This window comes from Bos indicus, chromosome 11 (genome assembly GCF_029378745.1).
Source record: "Bos indicus isolate NIAB-ARS_2022 breed Sahiwal x Tharparkar chromosome 11, NIAB-ARS_B.indTharparkar_mat_pri_1.0, whole genome shotgun sequence".
NCBI lineage: Eukaryota > Metazoa > Chordata > Mammalia > Artiodactyla > Bovidae > Bos > Bos indicus.
The window spans coordinates 106055591-106077280 of NC_091770.1; the positions used below are offsets into that span (position 1 = coordinate 106055591).

At 59.3% G+C, this 21690-nt stretch overlaps 1 protein-coding gene across 6 annotated transcripts in view; it reads right to left on the reverse strand.

Annotated features, from left to right (window-relative positions):
* Positions 1-21690, reverse strand: part of EXD3 (exonuclease 3'-5' domain containing 3) — a 77564-nt gene that overhangs the window by 12432 nt on the left and 43442 nt on the right. For 4 of the 6 annotated variants that reach the window (XM_070799765.1, XM_070799762.1, XM_070799763.1 and 1 more), the window contains 9 exons: positions 18447-18613; positions 17922-18045; positions 17543-17753; positions 17331-17440; positions 16701-16863; positions 16462-16625; positions 15822-15977; positions 5662-5715; positions 5400-5531 (listed from right to left, as the gene is read on the reverse strand). In XM_070799765.1, coding sequence (XP_070655866.1) covers positions 5400-5531; positions 5662-5715; positions 15822-15977; positions 16462-16625; positions 16701-16863; positions 17331-17440; positions 17543-17753; positions 17922-18045; positions 18447-18613 — 1281 coding nt within the window. Of the gene's footprint in view, positions 1-5399; positions 5532-5661; positions 5716-5850; positions 8993-15821; positions 15978-16461; positions 16626-16700; positions 16864-17330; positions 17441-17542; positions 17754-17921; positions 18046-18446; positions 18614-21690 lie in introns of those variants that run through there. The other 2 variants (XM_070799764.1, XM_070799767.1) reach the window with 2 other exon arrangements.

Genomic DNA, 21690 nt, shown 5'->3' on the forward strand with positions numbered 1-21690 from the left:
CCCGCGGGCGCCCCCTGCACGGGCCATCTAGCCAAAGGCCACTGCCCTGTTAGCACATGGACGGACTTGTCACTGCCTGGCAGGCCCCACTCTGTCACCCCGAGGACCCTCCAGCACCCAACCAGGGCTGCCCACCCCGAGGCCCCGAGCCTGTCCTGCCTGCTCCATCCAGGGCTGAGGGGACAGTGGCCAGGCCCCTGGGTCCGTCTGGCCCTCGCCCCAGCAGCAGGGGTGGGGTGGGTCCCCTGCAGAAGCATCTGTGGGCAGCGACTGGACACACAGGGCTGCTGGCGACGAGCCTCCCCCTGCAGACCCCGAGGCCTGTGTTCACGGGCTCTGGCTCCTCAGCTGTGAAGTTTGGCCTCTGTGGGAGGGTGTCTCCCGCCCTGCAGCCAGCCTGGCCGCGGGGGACCCTCATACTGAGATGGGCCCTCTTCCACCCACCCTGCTGCTCTGACTGGGCCCGCGTGCTCCTCACCCTGAGGAAGGCAGGTCCTCAGTGCCCTGCCCTCCCTTTCTGTTCCTCTCGAGCTCACTGAGCGGTGGGTTTAGAGCTGGCCTTTGACATGTCTGGGCTTCCCTGGTGGCTCAGGCATTAAAGAATCTGCCTGAAACGCAGGAGACCTGGGTTCGATCCCTGGGTGGGGAAGATCCCCTGGGGAAAGGTATGGCAACCCACTCCAGGATTCCTGCCTGGAGATTTCCATGGACAGAGGAGCCTGGGGGGCTACAGTCCATGGGTCACAAAGAGTCAGTCATGACTAAGGGACTGACACTTTGACACGTCCGGCCAGTGGCTCCTGCTGGCTCCGTGGCTGGCTCAGGCAATGACGTGGGCTGGGGGGAGGGTGCAGAGGAACAGGAGCCCCCAGACTCTCGGGTGCCCTCCTGCTGCCCCAGGTGCCTTACTGACCGGGCCTGAGGATGGAGCCAAGGGTACCAGGCGGCCCCCAGAGGCCTGTCCTCTCCCGCCCACACCAGCTCCCCTCAGGCCCACGTCACGCTGGCCTGGCGGGGGCCAGTCCTGGTCATGGCTGAGGACCATGTCCACCTCACAGGTCTGTGTACCGGGAGCTGGGCATCCCAGGCCCTGGGGCCCGTCTGGGCGACATGCCTGTCTTCTGTCAGGTGAGTCTGTGCCCTCGGAGTTCCCATTTTAAGCGGGTAAGCCCTTTTAAAAAAGTGACCCTCTGGGGCCTTCCCTGGTGGTCCAGTGGTTAAGAATCTGCCTTGCAAAGCAAGGGAAATGAAAGTGTTAGTTGCTCAGTCGTGTCCAATTCTTTGTGACCCCATGGACTGCAGACTGCCAGGTTCCGCTGTCCATGGAGTTCTCAAGGCAAGACACTGGAGTGGGCAGCCATTCCCTTTTCTAGGGGATAAACTTCTTGACCCAGGGATTGAACCCGGGTGTCCTGCACTGCAGGCGGATTCTTTACCATCTGGGCCTCCAGGGAAGCACCAGATGTTCACTTTCGAAAAGGGCCGAGCCGCTTAAAGTCGGAACTCCCAGGGCACAGACTCATACCCGTCCAGTCCCTGGTCTGGGGAGATCCTGCAGGCCTCGGGACAGCGGAGCCCACGCAGCACAGCAACTGAAGCCTGCACGCCGAGATGCTGTGCTCCCCAACGAGAGGGAAGTCCAAGGGCCGCAGCTTAAGAGCAGGCCCTATGCACGGCAACAGAGACCCAGCGCAACAACAACAAAATTTCTGTTTAAAGTGAACATCTGTCAACGTCCGGGAGGTATATCCCGGGGGACCCCAGACAGGGGTAGGAGCCCCTCTCAGGAGCACATGGTCAGGACCGAGATCCAGAGAGGAGTGGCCCTGGGACAATGGTGCTAGGAGGTGGGTGCTCGGTGGGCATCTGCAGTGAGCTGGGCCGGGGACCTCCCTGGGCACTGAGCCGGGCCCCCCGCCTTGGCCACTTCAGGGGCCTCCTCACACGTCTCGGACAACACGGGCCCCTGGGAGCCCTGCGGGAGGATGTGAGGTCCACATGGAGCGGGTACGCTGACAGACTGCTGGCCGGCCGGCACCTGAGGCAGCCGGCTTCAGTGCGAGGGTGTGGGCGTCGCTGTCATGCCAGCCACGGGGCCTTCCTAAAGAAGTGGGCCACCAGGACCAGGGTCCCGGGCCACGGGGGGCCAGGTCCCCAGGTCCCCCAAGAGCCAAGTGCTGGGACCCAGGCTGGGCTCCAGTGGACCCGGGGCATTCCCGGAAGCGGAGGAGTGCGTCGGGAGGGTTGCCCTGTGGGCTGTGGGGAGGCCTGGGGCGATCTGTGGGGCCCACCCGAGTGCCGCCCTGGGGGGTTGTGCTGAGCTTGCCAATGGCCCCGCACCCTGGCTGGCATCCCGAGTCTGGGGGCACGCTGGGCCACCGTCGGCACCCCCGCCCTGGAGGCCTGTGACAGGCCCCTCCTGCGGCCTCGGGAGCCAGTGGCCCCAGGTCCCTGCCTGAACAGGGTGGGGCCCCTCCTCCCGCAGCCTTTGTGCCTGCGTGACCCCGGGGGCACGGAGTGTGGGAACGGGGCTGGGGGCCATAGAGCACAAAGGCCGGGGAGGGGCGGGGTCAGGGCTGCCGCCTCTTCCTGTCTGTCCCCACGTCTGTTGCTGCCCCTCAGGACACAGGGAGGGTCTCCACGCCTGGGGACAGGCTGGGCACCGGTGACCCACTGGCCCCTGCGTCCAGACTCCAGGCCCCCGTCACTGCGGGGCTCCCAGGTGTGGTGCGGGCGCTGGGGGCCGCTGGCCCAGGGCCCCCTCGCATGCTCAGGCCCTGAGAGCCCTCGCTCCTCTGGCTCCCCACCAGACATCAGCCCGGGCAGCACCCTCCTCCCTCCCACGGCCTCTGCCCAGCTCAGGGCTCCTAGGCTGTGAACCCGCCCCTGAGGCCCTGCCCCGAGGCCCCGCCCCTGGCTGCAGGCTCCTCCCCCAGCACCGGGGTCGAGGGGACCCCCTGCTGAGAGCACCCCCCTGAGGTGGGGTGACTGTCTTCCTGGAGGCCACTTCCAGGGGCCAACGTCACTGACCCCCAGGACACCCCTCATAGGGGCGTAGCCCACTCCCCACCACAGAAGAGGGGGCCGCAGGGATGGTAAAACAGACGTTATGCCCGACCTTGCCTGGGTTCCTGCTCTGGGACTTTTTTAAGCTTAAATTTCTTTGATAAGATCCTTTCCCAGGGTGGACGGCACTGGGAATGTCCTCCTGGCGGACGTTCCCGATGGACGGTCCCAGGCCCCAGTCACCAGCTCCAGGGGTCACGACCCTGCCCTGGTGGAGGGATCCAGTGCCCCTCGCCCTCTGGGACTGGGGGTGGGTGGGCTGCCCCCCTACTGCCAGGGGCCGCCTTCACATGGCGAAGCCCACCGCCCTCTCCAGCCTCACTTGCTCCCGCCACACACCCCGATGTGCAGCCCCAAGAGCGGCGGCGGGCTCTGGGAACGCTTCGTGTGTCCAGTGGGTTTTCCCTCTGGGAACAGCACCAAAATAGCAGAAGGAAGGAAAAGAAAATGGAAACTCAGCCTGGCGGCGGGAGCTCTCCAGGGAGGCGGCCAAGCTCTGGCCTGGGCAGGGGCGGTGGTGGCTCTGAGCCAGCGTCCAGGGAGCTTGGGCCCCAGGGGCACAGGATGGGACCCTGCTGGCCAAGAACCACACGGAGGTGCTCCTTCGGTCAGTCCTATACGTGCAGCTCTCTGCTGGCCAGTGGCCAGTGCCCTCTGATGCCCACATGGGCTCAGGGGCCATGCAGGCCAGGGCTGTGGCCTCAGGCAGGGCAGGGTCCACAGTCGCATGGAGCCACTGGTCACCATGCCTCGGGCCATCAACTGGGGGTGTCCACGCAGCCTGGGCTTCCCTGTCCACTTGTGGGAGGCCCTGAGGCCAGCTGGCTCAGGCACTGGGAGTGAGCTCAGACAGGAAGTGGGGTGGCCGCTGAGCTGGGCCAGGAAGGTAAGCCATTCCTAGCCACTGCGCTGGGCTGAGCTCCTGGGTGAGGCTAGGAGCGTCGTGGCTAAGGGGCTCTGGGCGGGGGAGGTGGGGTGTGTGGACTGCGGCGCCCCGCCCTGGGAGCATTCTCCACTCACGGGTACCGGGTGCCGCTGAGGACGGTGGTGGGAGCCGCCAGCGTGGCCCCCGATGCCCGCGTGCTGACAGGCTGCACGCGGATTCAAGCACCCTAGCTCTCAGGGAGCCCTCTTTGCATGTGGCCATGCCTGCCTCCTGGGGTCCCAGCGCACAGCTGCGGGCGCCCCCGGACAGCGGTCTGCCACCTGGGGGGGCCTGCCCTGGGGTGCACCCAGCCCACCTTCCTCAGCAGCTGAGCCTCACTGGAGGCCGCTGGACAGCCCTGGGCCTCAGAGGCTCTGCAGGGGACCCCTCCCAACAAAGCCCCACTGGGTGCTGATACCCCGCCTCCCTCCTGGACCGCGGCTGCAAACGGGCACATGGTCTCTGCCTGGTGCCCGTCCCCTCCCAGCAGCCCCATGGCCGCCTTCCTCTGTCCTCACTGCCCGGCTGACCGCATGTGGGACGCGCATCTACCACACAGGGACGCTGCTGGCAGGACCCCAGCTGGGCAGGAAGCCTCTTTCCCCAGTGCCCACCCGGAGAGCCCGGTGCACCCGGCCCACCCTCTAGACCCGCCTCCTGAGAGCCCAGACCCAAGACCTGCCGTGCCGACGGCCTGGATCTTAGCCGGAAACCTGGGATCCTGGTCCCACCCTGAGGCGTGTCCTGGACCTTCTGCACCCCACTTTCGCCCCCCAGCTGCCGCCACCGCTCACCTGGGCAGATACACCACTGACTGCAGGTCTCCTGCCTCCCCATTCAGGGTGAGGATGCTCCAACTCTGTCCGACCCACAGCAGCCGGGTCAGAGCCAGCGCCTCCCTGGGCCCTGCTACCCCCAGGACTGCACCCACCAGGGTGCAGCTCTGCCCCCTTCCTTTGAACTGGCCTCATGCCACCTCTGGGGTGTCCTGCAGCCTGGTCCCTCCACAGGGCCCCTGCTAGGGCAGGGAAGCGGTGCCGGGATGCGGCCCGGACTCTTCCTGCGAAGGGCAGTGACCACCCTCTCGGATCTGAAGGCTCCATGGCTCCCTGGGGTGCCAGCGGGGTGTCCTCCCAGCTCCCCAACTCCGTTTTCTCAAGACGACGCACCAGCAGAGGTTCTGAAAAGCTGGTAAAAATGCCCGCAGGCTCCCCCGACACCCTGGGGTCTTTACCACACGTGCACCTTCCCTCCTCCCGCGGAAGGGGCTGGGAGGAAATGCACAGATCGGGCTACTGCTCCGGCGAGCACAAAACCAAGGCCCAGCCACATGGCGGGGTCTCACCAGTCACAGAGCCTGGGCCCCACACACTGGCTCCTCGCCCAGCCTGGGGCATGCGGCACCCACCTGGCAGCGGCTGAAGATGTCCGCGGGGGTGACACGCACGTTGAAGTGCCTGAGGATGGCCTTCGCCTGCTGCTGGGCCTTGAGGGAGCAGTCCACTGCCAGGCAGCGCCCAGCCCCGACCTGGGCCCGGAGCTGTGGGCAGAAGCAGCCTTTGCTCGGGGCAGAAGCTAGGCCCCACCCACCAGCTGAGGTGAGCCTGGAGCCTCCAGTCTGCCCGGGGCAGGGGCAGGGCGGGGGGCAGCCTGGGCCGGCAGGTCCTCACCTTGTGGTATGGCAGCCCCGAGGTCAGGATGACCCTCCCCTCCTGCCTGGCAACCTGCGCAGGAGGAAAAGTTGGCAGGTGAGGCTGCAGGCCCACTCCCAGGGCCAGGCCCCTCTGCCCCAACCTTCGCCACCCACCCCCCACCCGCCACCGCCCCCACCCACTCCCACTCCTCCATCACTGCCTCCCCGAATCTGAAAGTAAGTCAAAGTGTTAGTGACACAATCGTGATCGACTCTTTGTGAGCCCATGGACTGCAGCCCACCGGGCTCCTCTGTCTGTGGAGTTCTGGTCCAGGAAAGAATATTGGGGTGGGTAGCCATTTCCTTCTCCAGGGGATCTTCCTGACCTGGGGATCGGATCCAGTTCTCCTGCATTGCTGGTAGGTTCTTTACCATCTGAGCCACCAGGTTCCTATAGCCTGAGCCTGGGCATCACGTGCCACGATAGATTTGGCCTTAGAGTCATGCAAACAGAATCGCTAACAAAATTAAATTTAAAAAGCCATCTCTATAAACCCAAAAAAGCAAAATGGCTGTCTGGGGAGGCCTTACAAATAGCTGTGACAAGAAGAGAAGCGAAAAGCAAAGGAGAAAAGGAAAGATATAAGCATATGAATGCAGAGTTCCAAAAAATAGCAAGAAGAGATAAGAAAGCCTTCTTCAGCGATCAATGCAAAGAAATAGAGGAAAACAACAGAATGGGAAAGACTAGAGATCTCTTCAAGAAAATCAGAGATACCAAAGGAACATTTCATGCAAAGATTGGCTTGATAAAGGACAAAAATGGTATGGACCTAACAGAAGCAGAAGATATTAAGAAGAGATGGCAAGAATACACAGAAGAACTGTACAAAAAAGATCTTCACGACCCAGATAATCACGATGCTGTGATCACTGATCTAGAGCCAGACATCCTGGAATGTGAAGTCAAGTGGGCCTTAGGAAGCATCACTACGAGCAAAGCTAGTGGAGGTGATGGAATTCCAGTGGAGCTATTTCAAATCCTGAAAGGTGATGCTGTGAAAGTGCTGCACTCAATATGCCAGCAAATTTGGAAACCTCAGCAGTGACCACAGGACTGGGAAAGGTCAGTTTTCATTCCAATCCCAAAGAAAGGTAATGCCAAAGAATGCTCAAACTACCACACAATTGCACTTATCTCACACGCTAGTAAAGTAATGCTCAAAATTCTCCAATCCAGGCTTCAGCAATATGTGAACCGTGAACGTCCTGATGTTCAAGTTGGTTTTAGAAAAGGCAGAGGAACCAGAGATCAAATTGCCAATATCCACTGGATCATGGAAAAAGCAAGAGAGTTCCAGAAAAATATCTATTTCTGCTTTATTGACTATGCCAAAGCCTTTGACTGTGTGGATCACAATAAACTGTGGAAAATTCTGAAAGAGATGGGAATACCAGACCACCTGATCTGCCTCTTGAGAAATGTGTATGCAGGTCAGGAAGCAACAGTTAGAACTGGACATGGAACAATAGACTGGTTCCAAATAGGAAAAGGAGTTCATCAAGGCTGTATATTGTCACTCTGTTTATTTAACGTATATGCAGAGTACATCATGAGAAACGCTGGACTGGAAAAAACACAAGCTGGAATCAAGATTGCCGGGAGAAATATCAATAATCTCAGATATGCAGATGACACCACCCTTATGGCAGAAAGTGAAGAGGAACTCAAAAGCCTCTTGATGAAAGTGAAAGTGGAGAGTGAAAAAGTTGGGTTAAAGCTCGGTCCCATCACTTCATGGGAAATAGATGGGGAAACAGTGGAAACAGTGTCAGATTTTCTTTTTCTGGGCTCCAAAATCACTGCAGATGGTGACTGCAGCCATGAAATTAAAAGACGCTTACTCCTTGGAAGGAAAGTTATGACCTAGACAGCATATTCAAAAGCAGAGACATTACTTTGCCAACAAAGGTTCATCTAGTCAAGGCTATGGTTTTTCCTGTGGTCATGTATGGATGTGAGAGTTGGACTGTGAAGAAGGCTGAGCGCCGAAGAATTGATGCTTTTGAACTGTGGTGTTGGAGAAGACTCTTGAGAGTCCCTTGGACTGCAAGGATCTCCAACCAGTCCATTCTGAAGGAGATCAGCCCTGGGATTTCATTGGAAGGAATGATGCTAAAGCTGAAACTCCAGTACTTTGGCCACCTCACGCGAAGAGTTGACTCATTGGAAAAGACTCTGATGCTGGGAGGGATTGGGGGCAGGAGGAGAAGGGGACGGCAGAGGATGAGATGACTGGATGGCATCACTGACTCGATGGATGTGAGTCTCAGTGAACTCCGGGAGTTGGTGATGGACAGGGAGGCCTGGCGGGCTGCGATTCATGGGGTCGCAAAGAGTCGGACACGATTGAGCGACTGATCTGATCTGATCTGATCAACCCAAAAAAGATGAAACAAATGAACCACAAATAGAGAAATACTGCAAATGCCACGAAGCCACCGTGAACTGACCAGGTAACCCTGGGGCTACAGACCAAACTGGAATACACCCTGCAGTAACACCACCGCTGGTGATGGCACGTCAACATGGCTATTCTGAAACGTCTGTGTGTGAACTGTGACATAAAACAGACGGGTAATGCTGGTGTGGTGGTAGGATTTTTCAGCTCAGAGAAAGGAGATTAGGGAGAAAATTAAGCAGATCACCCAATAAACCCTAGACCTGAATGGAAAACTTCGGATGGGTGTTATATATATTTGATGGATGTTTTATTAGTTGCTCAGTCATGTCCAACTCTTTGCAACCCCATGGACTGCAGCCCTCCAGGGTCCTCTCTCCATGGGATTCTCCAGGCAGGAATACTGGAGTGAGTGGCCATTGCCCTCTCCGGGGGATCTTCTTGACTCCCTTGATGGGTGTTATATATATTTAGAGGTACTTCATCCCTCCGCCCACCGCAAAGGCCTAGAAATGAGAACCAACCCTGCAGCTGTGAGCGCCCTCATGCAGGCTGATTTCTAGACAGGGTTCGTGCTAGAAGGAACCGGGGAGCTGTGGAGGAATAGCTGATTCTAGATCTAAGGAGCTGGAGCGTCTCTTTAGATGGGACAGCGAAGAAGTTATCAAAGTTTACAAGGATCACGTCAAAAGGGCTCAGGAGCCAGCCGACGTGCCACGAGGGGCGCAGTGCGCATTGATGAGGTGACAGCTGTGACATGTCCAGTTTGGTTCCTTTTCGTGTGTTATCTTTGGAGAGTGTGAGGGGCCAGCTGACTAGCGTGAGAGCTGAACACTGCAGCTCTGGGAAGGAAACGCCAGGGATGGTCATGACGTTGTATTTGGCAACAATTTCTTGGCTGTGCCACTGAAAGCAAAGACAACACAATTAAAAATAAATTGGACTTTGTCAAAGTTAAAAAACTTTTGTACATCACAGGACACTGCTAAGAAAGTGAAAAAACAACCCACAGAATGGGGAAGAATATTTGCAAATCATGTATCTGATCAGGGATTAACATCTAGAATATATAAATAACTCCCACAACTCAATGGCAGGAAAAGCAGATAAACCAGTTAATATGTGGGCAAGGGACCTGGCCCTTCTTCTTCTCTGGAGAAAATACACTTCTCCAGAGAAGGCACACAAATGACCAATATGCACATGTGAGGATGCTCAACGTGAGTCATCAGGGAAACGGGGTACACTGGGAATCACTTCACATCTCTTAGGATGGCTTTACTTTTAAAAAGGAAAATAAGTGTTGATAGGAACATACAGAAATCTGGAAGCTTTACGCGTTGCTGGCGGGAATGTCAAGTGCGGCTGCCTGTGGAAGACTGCTGCAGTCCCTCAGATTAAACAGAGTTAGCGCATGATCGAGCGATTCCGCTGCCAGGTACAGGTCCAAAGGACCTGAGAGCAGAAACGTGAACAGATGCGTGTACCTCACAGTAAACGCAGGAGTACTAGTCACAACGGCCAAATGGAAGCAACCCAAGTGTGCATCGGCAGATGACACGCACACACGTGCATGGTGGAGCTTACTCAGACCTAAAAAGGAAGCAAAGTCTGATCCAGGCTGCAGCGTGGGTGCACTTGGAAGACATGGCGCTCAGTGAGATCAGCCAGACGCAGAAGGATAGACTCTATATGACTCTGCTTAAGTGAGGCCCCTAGAGGGCCTAAATTCATAGAGAAAGAAAGTAAAACAGTACCTACCAGGGGCTGGGGAGGGGTAAATGAGGAATGATTATTTAATGCATATAGAAGTTTAGTCTGAGATGAAGAAAAGTTCTGGAAATAGATAGTGGCAATGGTTACACACACTGTGAACATACTTAACGTCACTGAGCTGTACACTTAAATACGGATACGATGATCAATTTTCCACAATAAAAGAATAAAAGCAATAAAGCAAGTGGTTACTTTGTAGTGGAAACAAACACACATCTGTGTGATGGATAAAAACAGAATCAAAAACAAACACACATAATTGAGGTAAATATGAAGAAAGATCCAGGCAGGAGGGCAGTCAAGAAGGCAGCTGTGCAACAGCAATGAGAAGAGCAGAGGACTCTGCTCAGAGTCCTGTCAGGCCACAGTCACAAACCCAGCACGCTCTTTCAGGACAGAGAGGAAACACAATTTTCAAGGAAAAGTGGCCCCAATGAAAGGTCAGAGCAAAGGAAATCCCTTTGATAAAAAAAGTTTGCCTTTTCTCGGAGTGCCTATGCATGTCCATACATCATAAATTCTAAGAGTCACTGAATATATAAAAGAAATGTAATGTCTAATTTGCAAAACCAAGAAAAACCACAATGTGCTGAAAATACTGGAAAATAATAGTAAGATGGAAAGCAGGTGAGAAAGCTAAAATGATCTGATCTGATTAATTTTAACTTTAGACATTGTTAACTCAAATATACATGCTAAAATTGCCAGGCTAACCCCTAAAAGAACAGAAATAGGATTTATAACTTTCAAATTAATAGAGGGAAAAATAGAAACAAGGGTAAAAAAGAGAAAAGAATATAAGCAACAAAGGAGAAAAAAGAACAGAAAAAGTAGGAGAGGTAGAAAGAACAATTAGCACATCACAACTGAACACAAATGAGCGATTACCACAGATGTAAATGGATGAAACTGACAGGTTGAAAAACAAAGACTGTCAGACTAGATTTTTTAAAAAACAGCTGGAAACTATAACAAGAGCAAAGAAAGGTTGAACGCAAAAGGATGAGAAAGTGATATACAAATACTAACCAAAGGGTGCTGGAGTAACGGTATTAATATCAGTCCAAATAGACCTTATGGCAAAGAGTGTTAGTAGAGCCAGAGGTTCATCTCATAAACATTTCACTCAACAGGAAGATACAAGAATTCTAAAAGCTGTGTGCATATGCGACTAACAACAACTTTAAAACAGGTAAAGCAAATACGTAACTACAAGGAGAACCTGAAAAACCCAGTGTCCACTGGAGACTTCAGTACAGCTCTCTTGGTCACTGATAGAAGCGGGCAGAAAAATAACAAAACAAGATACAGACGATTTGAGGAGATATTGAGTAAGCTTGACCTACTGAGCGTGCCAAAGCAAGAGAGGGACGAGAACGTGACCGGAAGAGGCTGTGGCCTCTCTAAGTCCACGTGGAACGTTTATAAAAAGCATGGTCTGCTTGGCTACAAAGCTAGTCCTCACAAATGTCTAAATCGGCAGTATATAGACTACAATTCACTTAGGTTAGAAATCGATTTGTAAAAGATGCTAAAAAGCTCCCAAACCCCAAGCTTTCTGAAACTGAAAAACAGCCTTTCAAATAAGTAATTTGAACTCAAATTCGAAACTCAAAAATTATTAGCACTGAAAAGTAATGAAAATACTACATATCAAAATGGATGGAATGCAGTGAAAATATTACTTCAAGAAAAAGTTACTGTCCTGAATGTTTACATCGTAAGATTTAAGAGGCTGAAAATTAAAGAGCTAAGCCCTCCTCTTGGAAATAACCCCAAGTAAGCAAAAGGAAGGAAACTATAAAGATAAAAAGAAATTAATGAAATTAAAAAAACACAAAAATGCAACAGAAAGGATCAACAAAGCCAAATACCAGTTATTTGAAGGGACTTATTCAAGTGACAGACACTCTGTAAGATCAGGAAACAGGTGAAGCCCAAGTGAACATCAATCAGAGGGAAACTGATGGCCGCGAGGCACGCCGGAGCTTCACAGAGCAGCGAGACCCGGCCGCGTGCACGAGGCACCGAGTGAGGGAGCGCGCTCCAGAGGAGGGCGTGGCTTGCCGAGCGACCCAAGAAGATGCAGTCGACTAAGTAGTCCTAAAACCATTAGTGAAAAGAATCCAAAACTCCTAAATTCCTCCGTCCAAAACACGAGGCTAAGGCGGCCTTGCAGGAACTCAGCCAGTGTTTGAGAGAAAAATCCAAATATTACTCAAAGTGGCAGAGAGGAGGGAAAACTCCCCAGCTTGTTTATGAAGCAGAAGAGAAGATGGTGAGCAGGAGAAGTCCTGTGTCAGAATGGTCCTGAAGACAGGTCCAGCCACGTGACATGCTGGCAGGCTGGGTACAACTGGCATGCAAGGCTGGCTCCAAACTGAAAAGGCTCATCGTGTGCACAGATCACAGATGATCTCAGTGGCTGCAGAGGCAGTGTCGGGTAGAATTCAGCTGCTTTCACGGCGAGATGTGCAGCGGGCATGCAGCCTGCATCCTGGCGTGGGGGCCTGGCAAGCACCACATGTCATAGAGAAACAGCCCCGGTTAAGTCAGAACTGAGACAGCCGGCCACAGTTCCATCTGTTCAACCCCACCATGGAGGCCTTGACTGCTGTGAGAGGATACGGGACAGAAATGAGACCCGTAAAGCCTGGGGAGGAAGGAATGAAACCATCCCTGTCTACAGATGGTTTGTCTGCAAAGGAGACCCCAAGAACTGACAGCCAATTCAGTAGAACTGAGATTTCTGCGAGGTTTCCGGAGGTAAGCTCAACTCTCAGGCAACTGAGAGCTAAAGGTCCGTGCAGTTCTGTGTACCAGCAGAAAATACGGCAGCATCATGTGTTGCAGACCAACTGTGCCAGCCCAGTGGGCCTTCCAAGGCCAGGGTCAGGCCTGCGGCTTTCCGCCCGGGGCCCTTCACAGGGGCACAGGCAGCGAGCAAGCACAAGAAAGGATGCCTGGCTTCACCGATACCTGGAGAAAGGTGAGCAAGAGTACTGCGAGGCGTGACTGCCTGCTGACAGGACTGGTGAGAAGGACAGTGAAGCGGCGACCTCGGCCGCTCACGGGACGCAGCCCTGGGCATGGTTCCCGGCCCACCAGCCAGCCCTGCGGCTCTCCTGCAGGGCCTCCACGGGGAAGCCCATGGCCACGTTCTGAGGAGCAAGGCCACAACAGCCCAGGGACACTGGTGACCCCTTTACCCGTGGAGACAGGTCCTTAGTGCCCTAATCTACCAGGTTAGTGGCCCAGGCGCAGAACACCGGAGCCGTTCAGATGACGCTCGTGGATGTGTGTCTGTCCTGGTGCCCCTGTCCGTCAGGTCCCTGGGGCAGTGGAGCCAGCCAGAGGCACACTGAGGTTTGCTGCAAGGAACTGGCCGCAGATGGTGGGGGAGGGGGCCATCAGGCAGACCCTGAGCGGAGCGGGCTCCTGCCAGGCGGGTGGCTGCTCAGCAAGACCGCGCTCCTCAGCTCCTGCCGTGCCCGGGGAGCCCGCATGTTCCTCAGCTCCTGCCGTGCCCGGGGAGCCATCAATCACTGAACTTTGGCCTCTTGCTGCATCTGCATGGGCTGCGAACCTCCCGTCATCACGCCCGGTTCCTCTTTGCCAGACGGACGGCTCTTTGCTTGGTGGACTCTACCGCCTCACTCACACTTGACCCCAAGCAGCAGGAAGACTGGGAGGCACCTTAGTGTAGCCTGGCCAATCCTTGGCTGGTACCCTGGCTCATCCTTGAAAGGTCTGCTCCCTGCAAGCGCGGACATAGCCCCTGAGCTTCTGCTGCGGGGGCGGGAGCCTCCTCCCTTCCCTCGCCAGCGCTGCTGGCCTTCTTTAAAAGCATGTTGATAAGTGTTAACGGAGCTCATCATAGCAAACAAAACCCACAGGGTAACCCTGCTGAACAACACAGCCAGGTCACCTCCTCAGGAGTCTGCACAGGGACCACATGGTTGGGAAAGAGCCACAGAAGAGAAGACATCAACAGGATGTGGTAGGTCCCCTGGCTAGAGACAGTCTCTCCAGAAAATGCCAGAGGGCTCCCCCTGCACCAGAGAGCATCACAGGTGTGAGAGAGGCGGGCACATCACCCGCTGCCCAGGACGCTTCGTGAGTGACACTACTGCCTCCCCCCACCCCGCCACAGCAGGGCAGCCGTGAGGACAGGCCCTGGGAACTCCGAGCACAAGGCCGAGGGGAAAGTGGGCAGAGTCAGTCTGTAGCCACGGGCTGGAGCTGCAGCCGTGTTCCCAGGAAGAAGCACCTCATCTGCCACACCCCTCGGGAGGGCACTGGGCCTGGGGCCTCAAGACTGCGATGTTCCAGGTTCTGAGGTCCAACCCCCTGGCTCTAGTCTAGGTCCTGCTGGGCTTTAGCGCCTGCTCTGTCTGGGCCATCCTGACCCCAGCAGGTCCCCAGACTCTGCCCCTCCCGCGGCCCTGCTGCGTCTGAGGTGCCTGTTACAGAAACCGATTCCTGGCTCCCGTGTCCACTGGTTTGCCTCTGTGGCTGCAGCCACTTAAGCGTGAACTCAAACTGAGTTCTGCGGGGGTGGGAGTGGCTAGGCTCTGGGGGTACCCTGTGCTCCCTGGCCCCTGTGACTGCTGACACCTCGTCTGGGATCCTCAGGAAACCAGGCTGGCCTTCTTGTCTCAGCCTCTGTAAGCTAGAAACAACCCCAGCGGGAGGACTGAGGGATTTCCAACAGGGACGGCGGCCAGAGCCACTCTTGACACGATCACGCCTCCTTCCCTGGGAGCCAGGACCAGGCCTCCGGAAGACCTGGCTGTGAGGGGCCAGGGCTGAGGAAGGTGGACGTGGGGGCTGGTTCGGGAGGCAGATGCTTCCTCCTGGCTCAGCCCTACCTCTGCATCCCTGGGCAGAAAGCCCCTCTGTTCTTCTGGCCCCAGCTTCCTTGTTAGCAAGGGTGGGAAGGCTGCCGAAGCATCCAGCGGGCTGTCCAGTGTTCAGGGAAGGGCTGCCTGCCAAGCTCAGACCCCACTCCTCCCACCATCCCCTCCCCGCCCCATGCCCCAGTCGCCCGCCTGCTGAGCCTGGGGACCCTTCCCAGAAGAAGGTGTCCAAATGCATAGAAGAAACCACACATAGTTACGTAATTTCGACCTGGCCACCTCTGTGCTCTCTTGTGGCTGCACAAGTCACAACAGCCTGGGTGTCCATCAGTGGCCGGTGGATGGATCCACTGTGGTCCATCCGATGGAATGTTATTTGGTTGTAAAAAGGATTGAAGCACTGACAGATGCTACAACACAGACGAGCCCGGGAAACACCACGCTCGTGAAAGAAGCCAGGACCAAGAGGCCATCAGCACAAGTCCGCTGGCATGCAATATCCAGAGCAGCCAGAAATCAGGCTGCCAGGGCCAGGGGCGGGGCCTGGAGGGGCGGAGCCTGGTCGGGGGCGGAGCTTGGCCGGGAGTGGGCGGGGCTTGGAGGGGGCCCCTTCACGGGAGGGCGGGGGGATGAACGGTCTAGAACCCCCAGTGGAGATAGCTGCACAAAGCACACCGTGAATCGTGGGGAGAGGGAACCACATCTCAGTGAACCCAGTAAAGAACGTTTACCGGTCACATCCTCACTCCTGAATTCTGAGACCTCTGCTTGTGTTCGGCAGGGCCCTGGGGCTTGTGTTTCCCCCTCGCCCCTTCCCCGGGTGTGAGCACCAGCTTCTCGGAGAGAAGGGCCCCAAGGGTACGCTGCGGCGTTTTCGGGGCCGGGAGCACCCAGGGTCTGCCCGCACCAGGCCCACCCTGCAAAGGAGCCTGCAGACCACAGGCGCTGGACAGCTACAAACGTCTCCAACCCGGCAACCAGGGGAGCCCTGCCCCACCTCGGGATGGGGGGTCACGTAGCTGGGGCGCTGCTGCCGCCACGAACACCCCCCCCCCACCCCCGGGGCCGCGCAGGGACGCAGGGGGCCCGCGCCCGCTCACCTCGGCGGCCTGCCGGTGGTCCTCCCCAGAGTGCAGCACCCGCACGTCGACGCCCAGACAGCGGAGGGTCCGCCCCAGCCCCCCCAGCATGCTGTCACACACCACGCGGAAGGCCCGGGCCGGGACCTCAGGGGCCGCGTCCTCAGGCGAGAGCACCTGCAACACAGCCTGGCTCAGCAGCCGGGCGTCTGGCCCACGCGGGCGGGCAGGGTCTGGGGCAGGGGGCAGGGGGCAGGCGGGGAGGGAGGGCTCCCAGGCGCTCAGCGCCTGTGAGCCATGTGTACTCAGTACAGAAAACAGCAGGGAAGCAGGGAACACAACCCCAGACCACCCAGGACCTCAGGGGGCTGGCACATGTCTCCTGGGGGTGGGGTGCATACTGGAGTGGGCCAGGGTCTCAGGGGCACAGGGGGACATAGCCAGAGGCTGCCCTGGATGTTGGCGAGGGGGCATGCCAGGCTGGGGACCCCTCTTGTAGGACACTAACCGCCTGCCCTGCCTGCTTTCCTTTGGGGCAGAGGGTCCAGTGTGGATGGACACAACCCCTACTCCAGGTCTCCAACCCTGTGAGGTCCCAGTCTTAAGGAGAATGGTTCTTCCCATGAGAATCCTTATAAAGGGCCTAGGGGGCTTCACCTACTTGCCAGGGAGAGGCCGAGGCCTGCTGCAGGGGCGGCTCCCAAGTCCCGTGTCTCTCGCTGCGTCCCAGCCTCAGGCTCCAGGGCAGGGCCCCTGGCAGGTGGAAGCGGGCAGGCTCTCTGCACAGCGCCCAGTACACCTCCAGCAGGCAGTAGGCATCTGCAGCTAGGGTGGGCAAGGTCAGCCTCAGCCTCCAGTGTGGGGGGTGTGGGGTCGCGGGACAGGAGAGGTGGCGCCCACCTGCATAGACCAGTTGCCCCTCTCCCAGCGGCCGCCGGTCCCAGTTGGAGAGCTGCTGTGTCTTGTCCAGCGGCTTGCCCAGCACCTGCTGTACCAGAAGGCTGAGGCCCCGCGGCCCTGCGGCCCCGTCCACAGCTGGGGCTGGCCTGTCCGCCACCCGCATCTGCAAGACAGCACCCCCTGGGGGTGAGGCGCTTGCCCTGGAGGGCAGACAGCACTGCACACGGCTGGCTGCCCCACGGTGGGGCCCTGGACAGGCCCTGTGCCCGCCATGATGGACAGTGTCCTGAGAGGCGATGCTGGAGGCCCAGGCAGGCTGTCTCGGGGTCTCAGGGCCTCAGGGCTGGGGTCACCCGCCCACCAGTCAGCGCTGTGGCCCACATCTTAACCCCCAGGGGTGTGCTGAGAATCCTGGAGGCAGGGACAGAGCTTGGCTCACCCTGGGGAGTGTGGGGATGTGTGGCAACACTCTCTCCTGAGGGACCCTGTACTCTGGGTCCCTGGTGACCTGTGGCCAGGGATCAGGGCTGGGGCCAGGCAGGAACAAGTCCTCAGTGAGACCGCTGCCGGGAGCTGCTGTGCGGGTAGCTCTGCAGAGCAGGGAGCCCCCAGCCCACGCCCAGTGCTGACCTGTCTGTGCACCTGCAGCAGGTCCAGGCCGCCCTGCAGCTTCTGCCCAGCCTGTGCCAGGGCTGGGTAGGACGTACCCAGGCTCCGCAGGTCCCCCGCCATCCCATAACCTGCAGTTGGGGGATGCTGCTGTGACGGGGGCCAAGGGAGAGGCCAGTCTCACACCCTCCCCCAGGTCCCTCAGGGCTGGGGCGAGGGCGGGTGCTACTCACCCAGCTTGGTGATGGAGGGGTCTGAGAGCAGCTGGGACACCAGCTGGGAGAAGGCGCGGGGTCCCTGCCCTCCCGCGGGACTTGAGAGCCGGGGCAGGTCCAGTAGGAACACACGGCCCTCCACGGCCACCTGCATGAGCGACACCCGGGGCCGGCCGCCTGTGCCGAAAGATGGTCTCCACTCCAGGTCCACACCGACCACCTGGCCCGGCTGCAGACAGAGAGGCTGGTTGGAGCAGCGAGGCAAGTGCTGCAGTCCAGGGGAGGCGGCCTCTGTGGCAAGGGCTGGCCCAGCCGTGCATGCCAGTGTGGCCGGAGCCCTCTGAGGCCGTGGTGAGCAGCCCCTGGCGCCGGCCGCCCAAGGGGGCTGGGCACACACCTGCAGGAGCGTGTCCTCATGCCTGGCCAGCTCCTCCCAGGAGGCCAGGAAGTAGATGTCGTCCCTGGAGATAGGCAGCTGGTAGCAGTCATCCCGCCTGTCCTCTGAAGGTGCCTTGGCTGTCCTGGGGAGGAGCAGAGCTGCAGAGCCCCTGCTGCCCCCCTGACATCCCCAGCTGGCTGCAGGGCCAGGGGAGCCCTCAAGGCTGTTACGTGCCCGGGGCCTTCGGGGTCTGCTCCCTACGCATCTGCCCTTGCACACTGGGGACAGCCAGGTCCCCAGGCCCCCCCAGGTCCTCTCCTGGGGCTATGTGGCCCGGCTGAGGCACCCGGCTGCTGGGTCTTTGCTGGAACCTGAGGAGGAGCAGGACCTGCCTGTGTGTCTGCACACCGCTCACGCGCCCTGCACCCCCTCCTCGGCCCTCCCTACTTCTAACTCCCAGCCCCCAGTCACTTTCCGAGGGTAGGGACCCAAGGGCGTGTCCTCCTTCTGGTCTCCCTCCCCCGGAGCCTGGGGGATGCTCACCTCTCCTGGAGCCTGAGTTGGCTCATTTCTGCCACTACTGTGGCTGGGAGTCGCTCCACAGGCAACGAGAGATCCAGGGCACACTGGGCGACCATGGCCACGTCTTCCAGAGAGGCCAGCAGCTGTAACAGCTGCTCCTGCAGGCACTCGTCCTGCCCCACCAGGCCCTGGGGGACGGGATGTGGGCTGCTCCACAGGGTTGGCCCCAAGGGGGTGGGCCCATCCTGTCAGGCCCCAGACCAAGACCACCCCTCAGATTGGCCCTGACCTCCCCTCAGACTGGCCCCAACCTCCCCCTCACACCTGGCTCTGAATTCCCCCTCACACCTGGCCCAGACCACCCGCCTCACACCTGGCCCTGACCTCCCCCTCACACCCAGTTCCCATCTCCCCCTCACACCTGGCCACGACCTCCCCCTGACCCAGCCTCGGCATCCCACTCACACCCGGCCCCCATCTCCCCTCACACCCGGCCCCCGCCTCCCCCTCACACCTGGCCCCATCTCCCCTCACAACTGGCTCCTACCTCCCCCTCACACCTAGTCCCCATCTCCCCTCACACCCAGCCCCAACTTCCCCTCACACCTGGTCCCGACCTCCCCTCACACCTAGCTCCAGCCTCTCCCTCACACCTGGCTTTGATCTCCCCCTCACACCTGGCTCCTGCCTCCCCCTCACACCTGGTCCCGACCTCCCCTCACACCTGGCTCCAGCCTCCCCCTCACACCCGGCCCCTGCCTCCCCCTCACACCCAGCCCCAACCTCTCTTCACACCTGGCCCCCACCTCCCCCTCACACCTGGCTCCCGCCTCCCCCTCACACCTGGTTCCCGCCTCCCCCTCACACCTGGCCCCATCTCCCCTCACAACTGGCTCCTACCTCCCCCTCACACCTAGTCCCCATCTCCCCTCACACCCAGCCCCAACTTCCCCTCACACCTGGTCCTGACCTCCCCTCACACCTAGCTCCAGCCTCTCCCTCACACCTGGCTTTGATCTCCCGCTCACACCTGGCTCCTGCCTCCCCCTCACACCTGGTCCCGACCTCCCCTCACACCTGGCTCCAGCCTCCCCCTCACACCCAGCCCCAACCTCTCTTCACACCTGGCCCCCACCTCCCCCTCACACCTGGCTCCCGCCTCCCCCTCACACCTGGTTCCCGCCTCCCCCTCACACCTGGTCCCCATCTCCCCTCACATCTGGCTCCAGCCTCCCCCTCACATCTGGCCCCCGCCTCCCCCTCACACCCAGCCCCGACCTCCCCTCACACCTGGTCCCCATCTCCTCTCACACCTGGCTCCTGCCTCCCCCTCAGACCTGGTCCCTATCTTCCCTCACACCAGGCCCCCACCTCCCCCTCACACCTGTCTCCTGCCTCCCCCTCATACCTGGTCCCCATTTCCCCTCACACCTGGCTCTGGCCTCCCCCTCACACCTGGCTCCGGCCTCCCCCTCACACCTGGTCCCGACCTCCCCTCACACCTGGCCCCGGGCTCCCCCTCACACCTGGTCCCGGGCTCCCCCTCACACCTGGTCCCGACCTCTCCTCACACCTGGCTCCAGCATCCCCCTCACACCTGGCTCCAGCCTCCTCCTCACACCTGGCCCCGACCTCCCCCTCACACCTGGTCCCGATCTCCCCTCACACCTGGTCCTGACCTCCCCTCACACCTGGCTCCAGCCTCCCCCTCACACCTGGCCCCCACCTCCCCCTCACACCCAGCCCCGACCTCCCCTCACACCTGGCCCCCACCTCCCCCTCACACCTGGCTCCTGCCTCCCCTTCACACCTGGTCCCCATCTCCCCTCACACCTGGCCCCCACCTCCCCCTCACACCTGTCTCCTGCCTCCCCCTCACACCTGGTCCCCATTTCCCCTCACACCTGGCTCTGGCCTCCCCCTCACACCTGGCTCCGGCCTCCCCCTCACACCTGGTCCCGACCTCCCCTCACACCTGGCTCCGGCCTCCCACTCACACCTGGCTCTGGCCTCCCCCTCATACCTGGTCCCAACCTCCCCCTCACACCTGGTCCCGGCCTCCCCTCACATCTGGGTCCAGCCTCCCCCTCACACCTGGCTCCGGCCTCCCCCTCACGCCTGGTCCCAACCTCCCCTGTCAGGCCCCGAAGCTCTTCATAAGGAGGCGGCTTTCCTCTGGAGGCCAGCAGTCCCCATGGCTGAGGCTCATGACCGAGCTGGCTTGGACCAGTGCCGCCTCCCAGGGCACCCTCTTCTTGGCCCTCCTCTCTGCCTGCATCTCCCCTGCACACCTGCTCACCCCTTCCCTTGGCAGCGCTGTGCTGGGGGAGGGGGAGGCTGCAGGGCCTCCACTTGTCCTCAGGGAGGCAGGGGCCGTGGGGGCTCATGAAGCCACGTCTCCTGTCTCTGTCCATCTGTCTGAAGGCCCACATGGCCTATAGAGGTCCTGGTGGGGGTGGGGGCTCCTCGAGGCCACAGGCCGCTGTGGACCCCACCCTTCTGAGGAGTCTGTGCCGGCCGGCAGGCGGGGCCACTTCCCCACACGGCTCTGTCCCCAGCAGCCTCGGTGGCCGCTTCCCGCAGGCTGTGGGTTCCCACGTGGACGACAATATGTGGAAACCCCTCCACATTCTTCAGGATGTCCGCTGCCCTTCCGGCCGGCTCGGCCTTGGCACCCAGGGGGGACCGGCCTTCCGGGCCTTGCCCGGGGGTCCGCGTTCCTCTATGATGACTCACCAGCCCTGGCTGGTCACTCGGGTTGGGGGGAGGGCAGGGGAGGGGTGGCTCAGCACCGCCCCCCACTGGCAGACCCCGCAAGGCGCTCAGCAGGGAGAGCCCTGGTTCCTGACCACTGCAGACTGCCCCGCACATGGCCCCCCAGCAGCCCCCGAGAGCCCACCTTCCTCCCAGGCCACTTCGCCCAGAGCTGGGGACGGTTCTGCACCATGACAACCCCCGCCTCCAGCTCAGGACTGGGGACACAGGCTGCAGGCCAGTGTCCTGAGGGGATGGCAGCCTGAGACTGGACCTTCAGTCCGGCCCTCTGTGTCCCTGTATCACCCCAAGGGGCAGCTGTCTCCTTCTCAGGGTCTGTGGGCGCCCCAGGCCTCGGATCACAGAGCCATGGCAAGCAGGGTGCCCAAGGACAGTCTAGAATTTTCTCTGAACTTCTCTCCCTCTAGCACCTGGGAGCTCTGTCCACAGGCGGTGGGGGAAGGAGGATCCTGGACTCTTGGCCGTTCCAACTGTGTCCCACCCTGCCCCA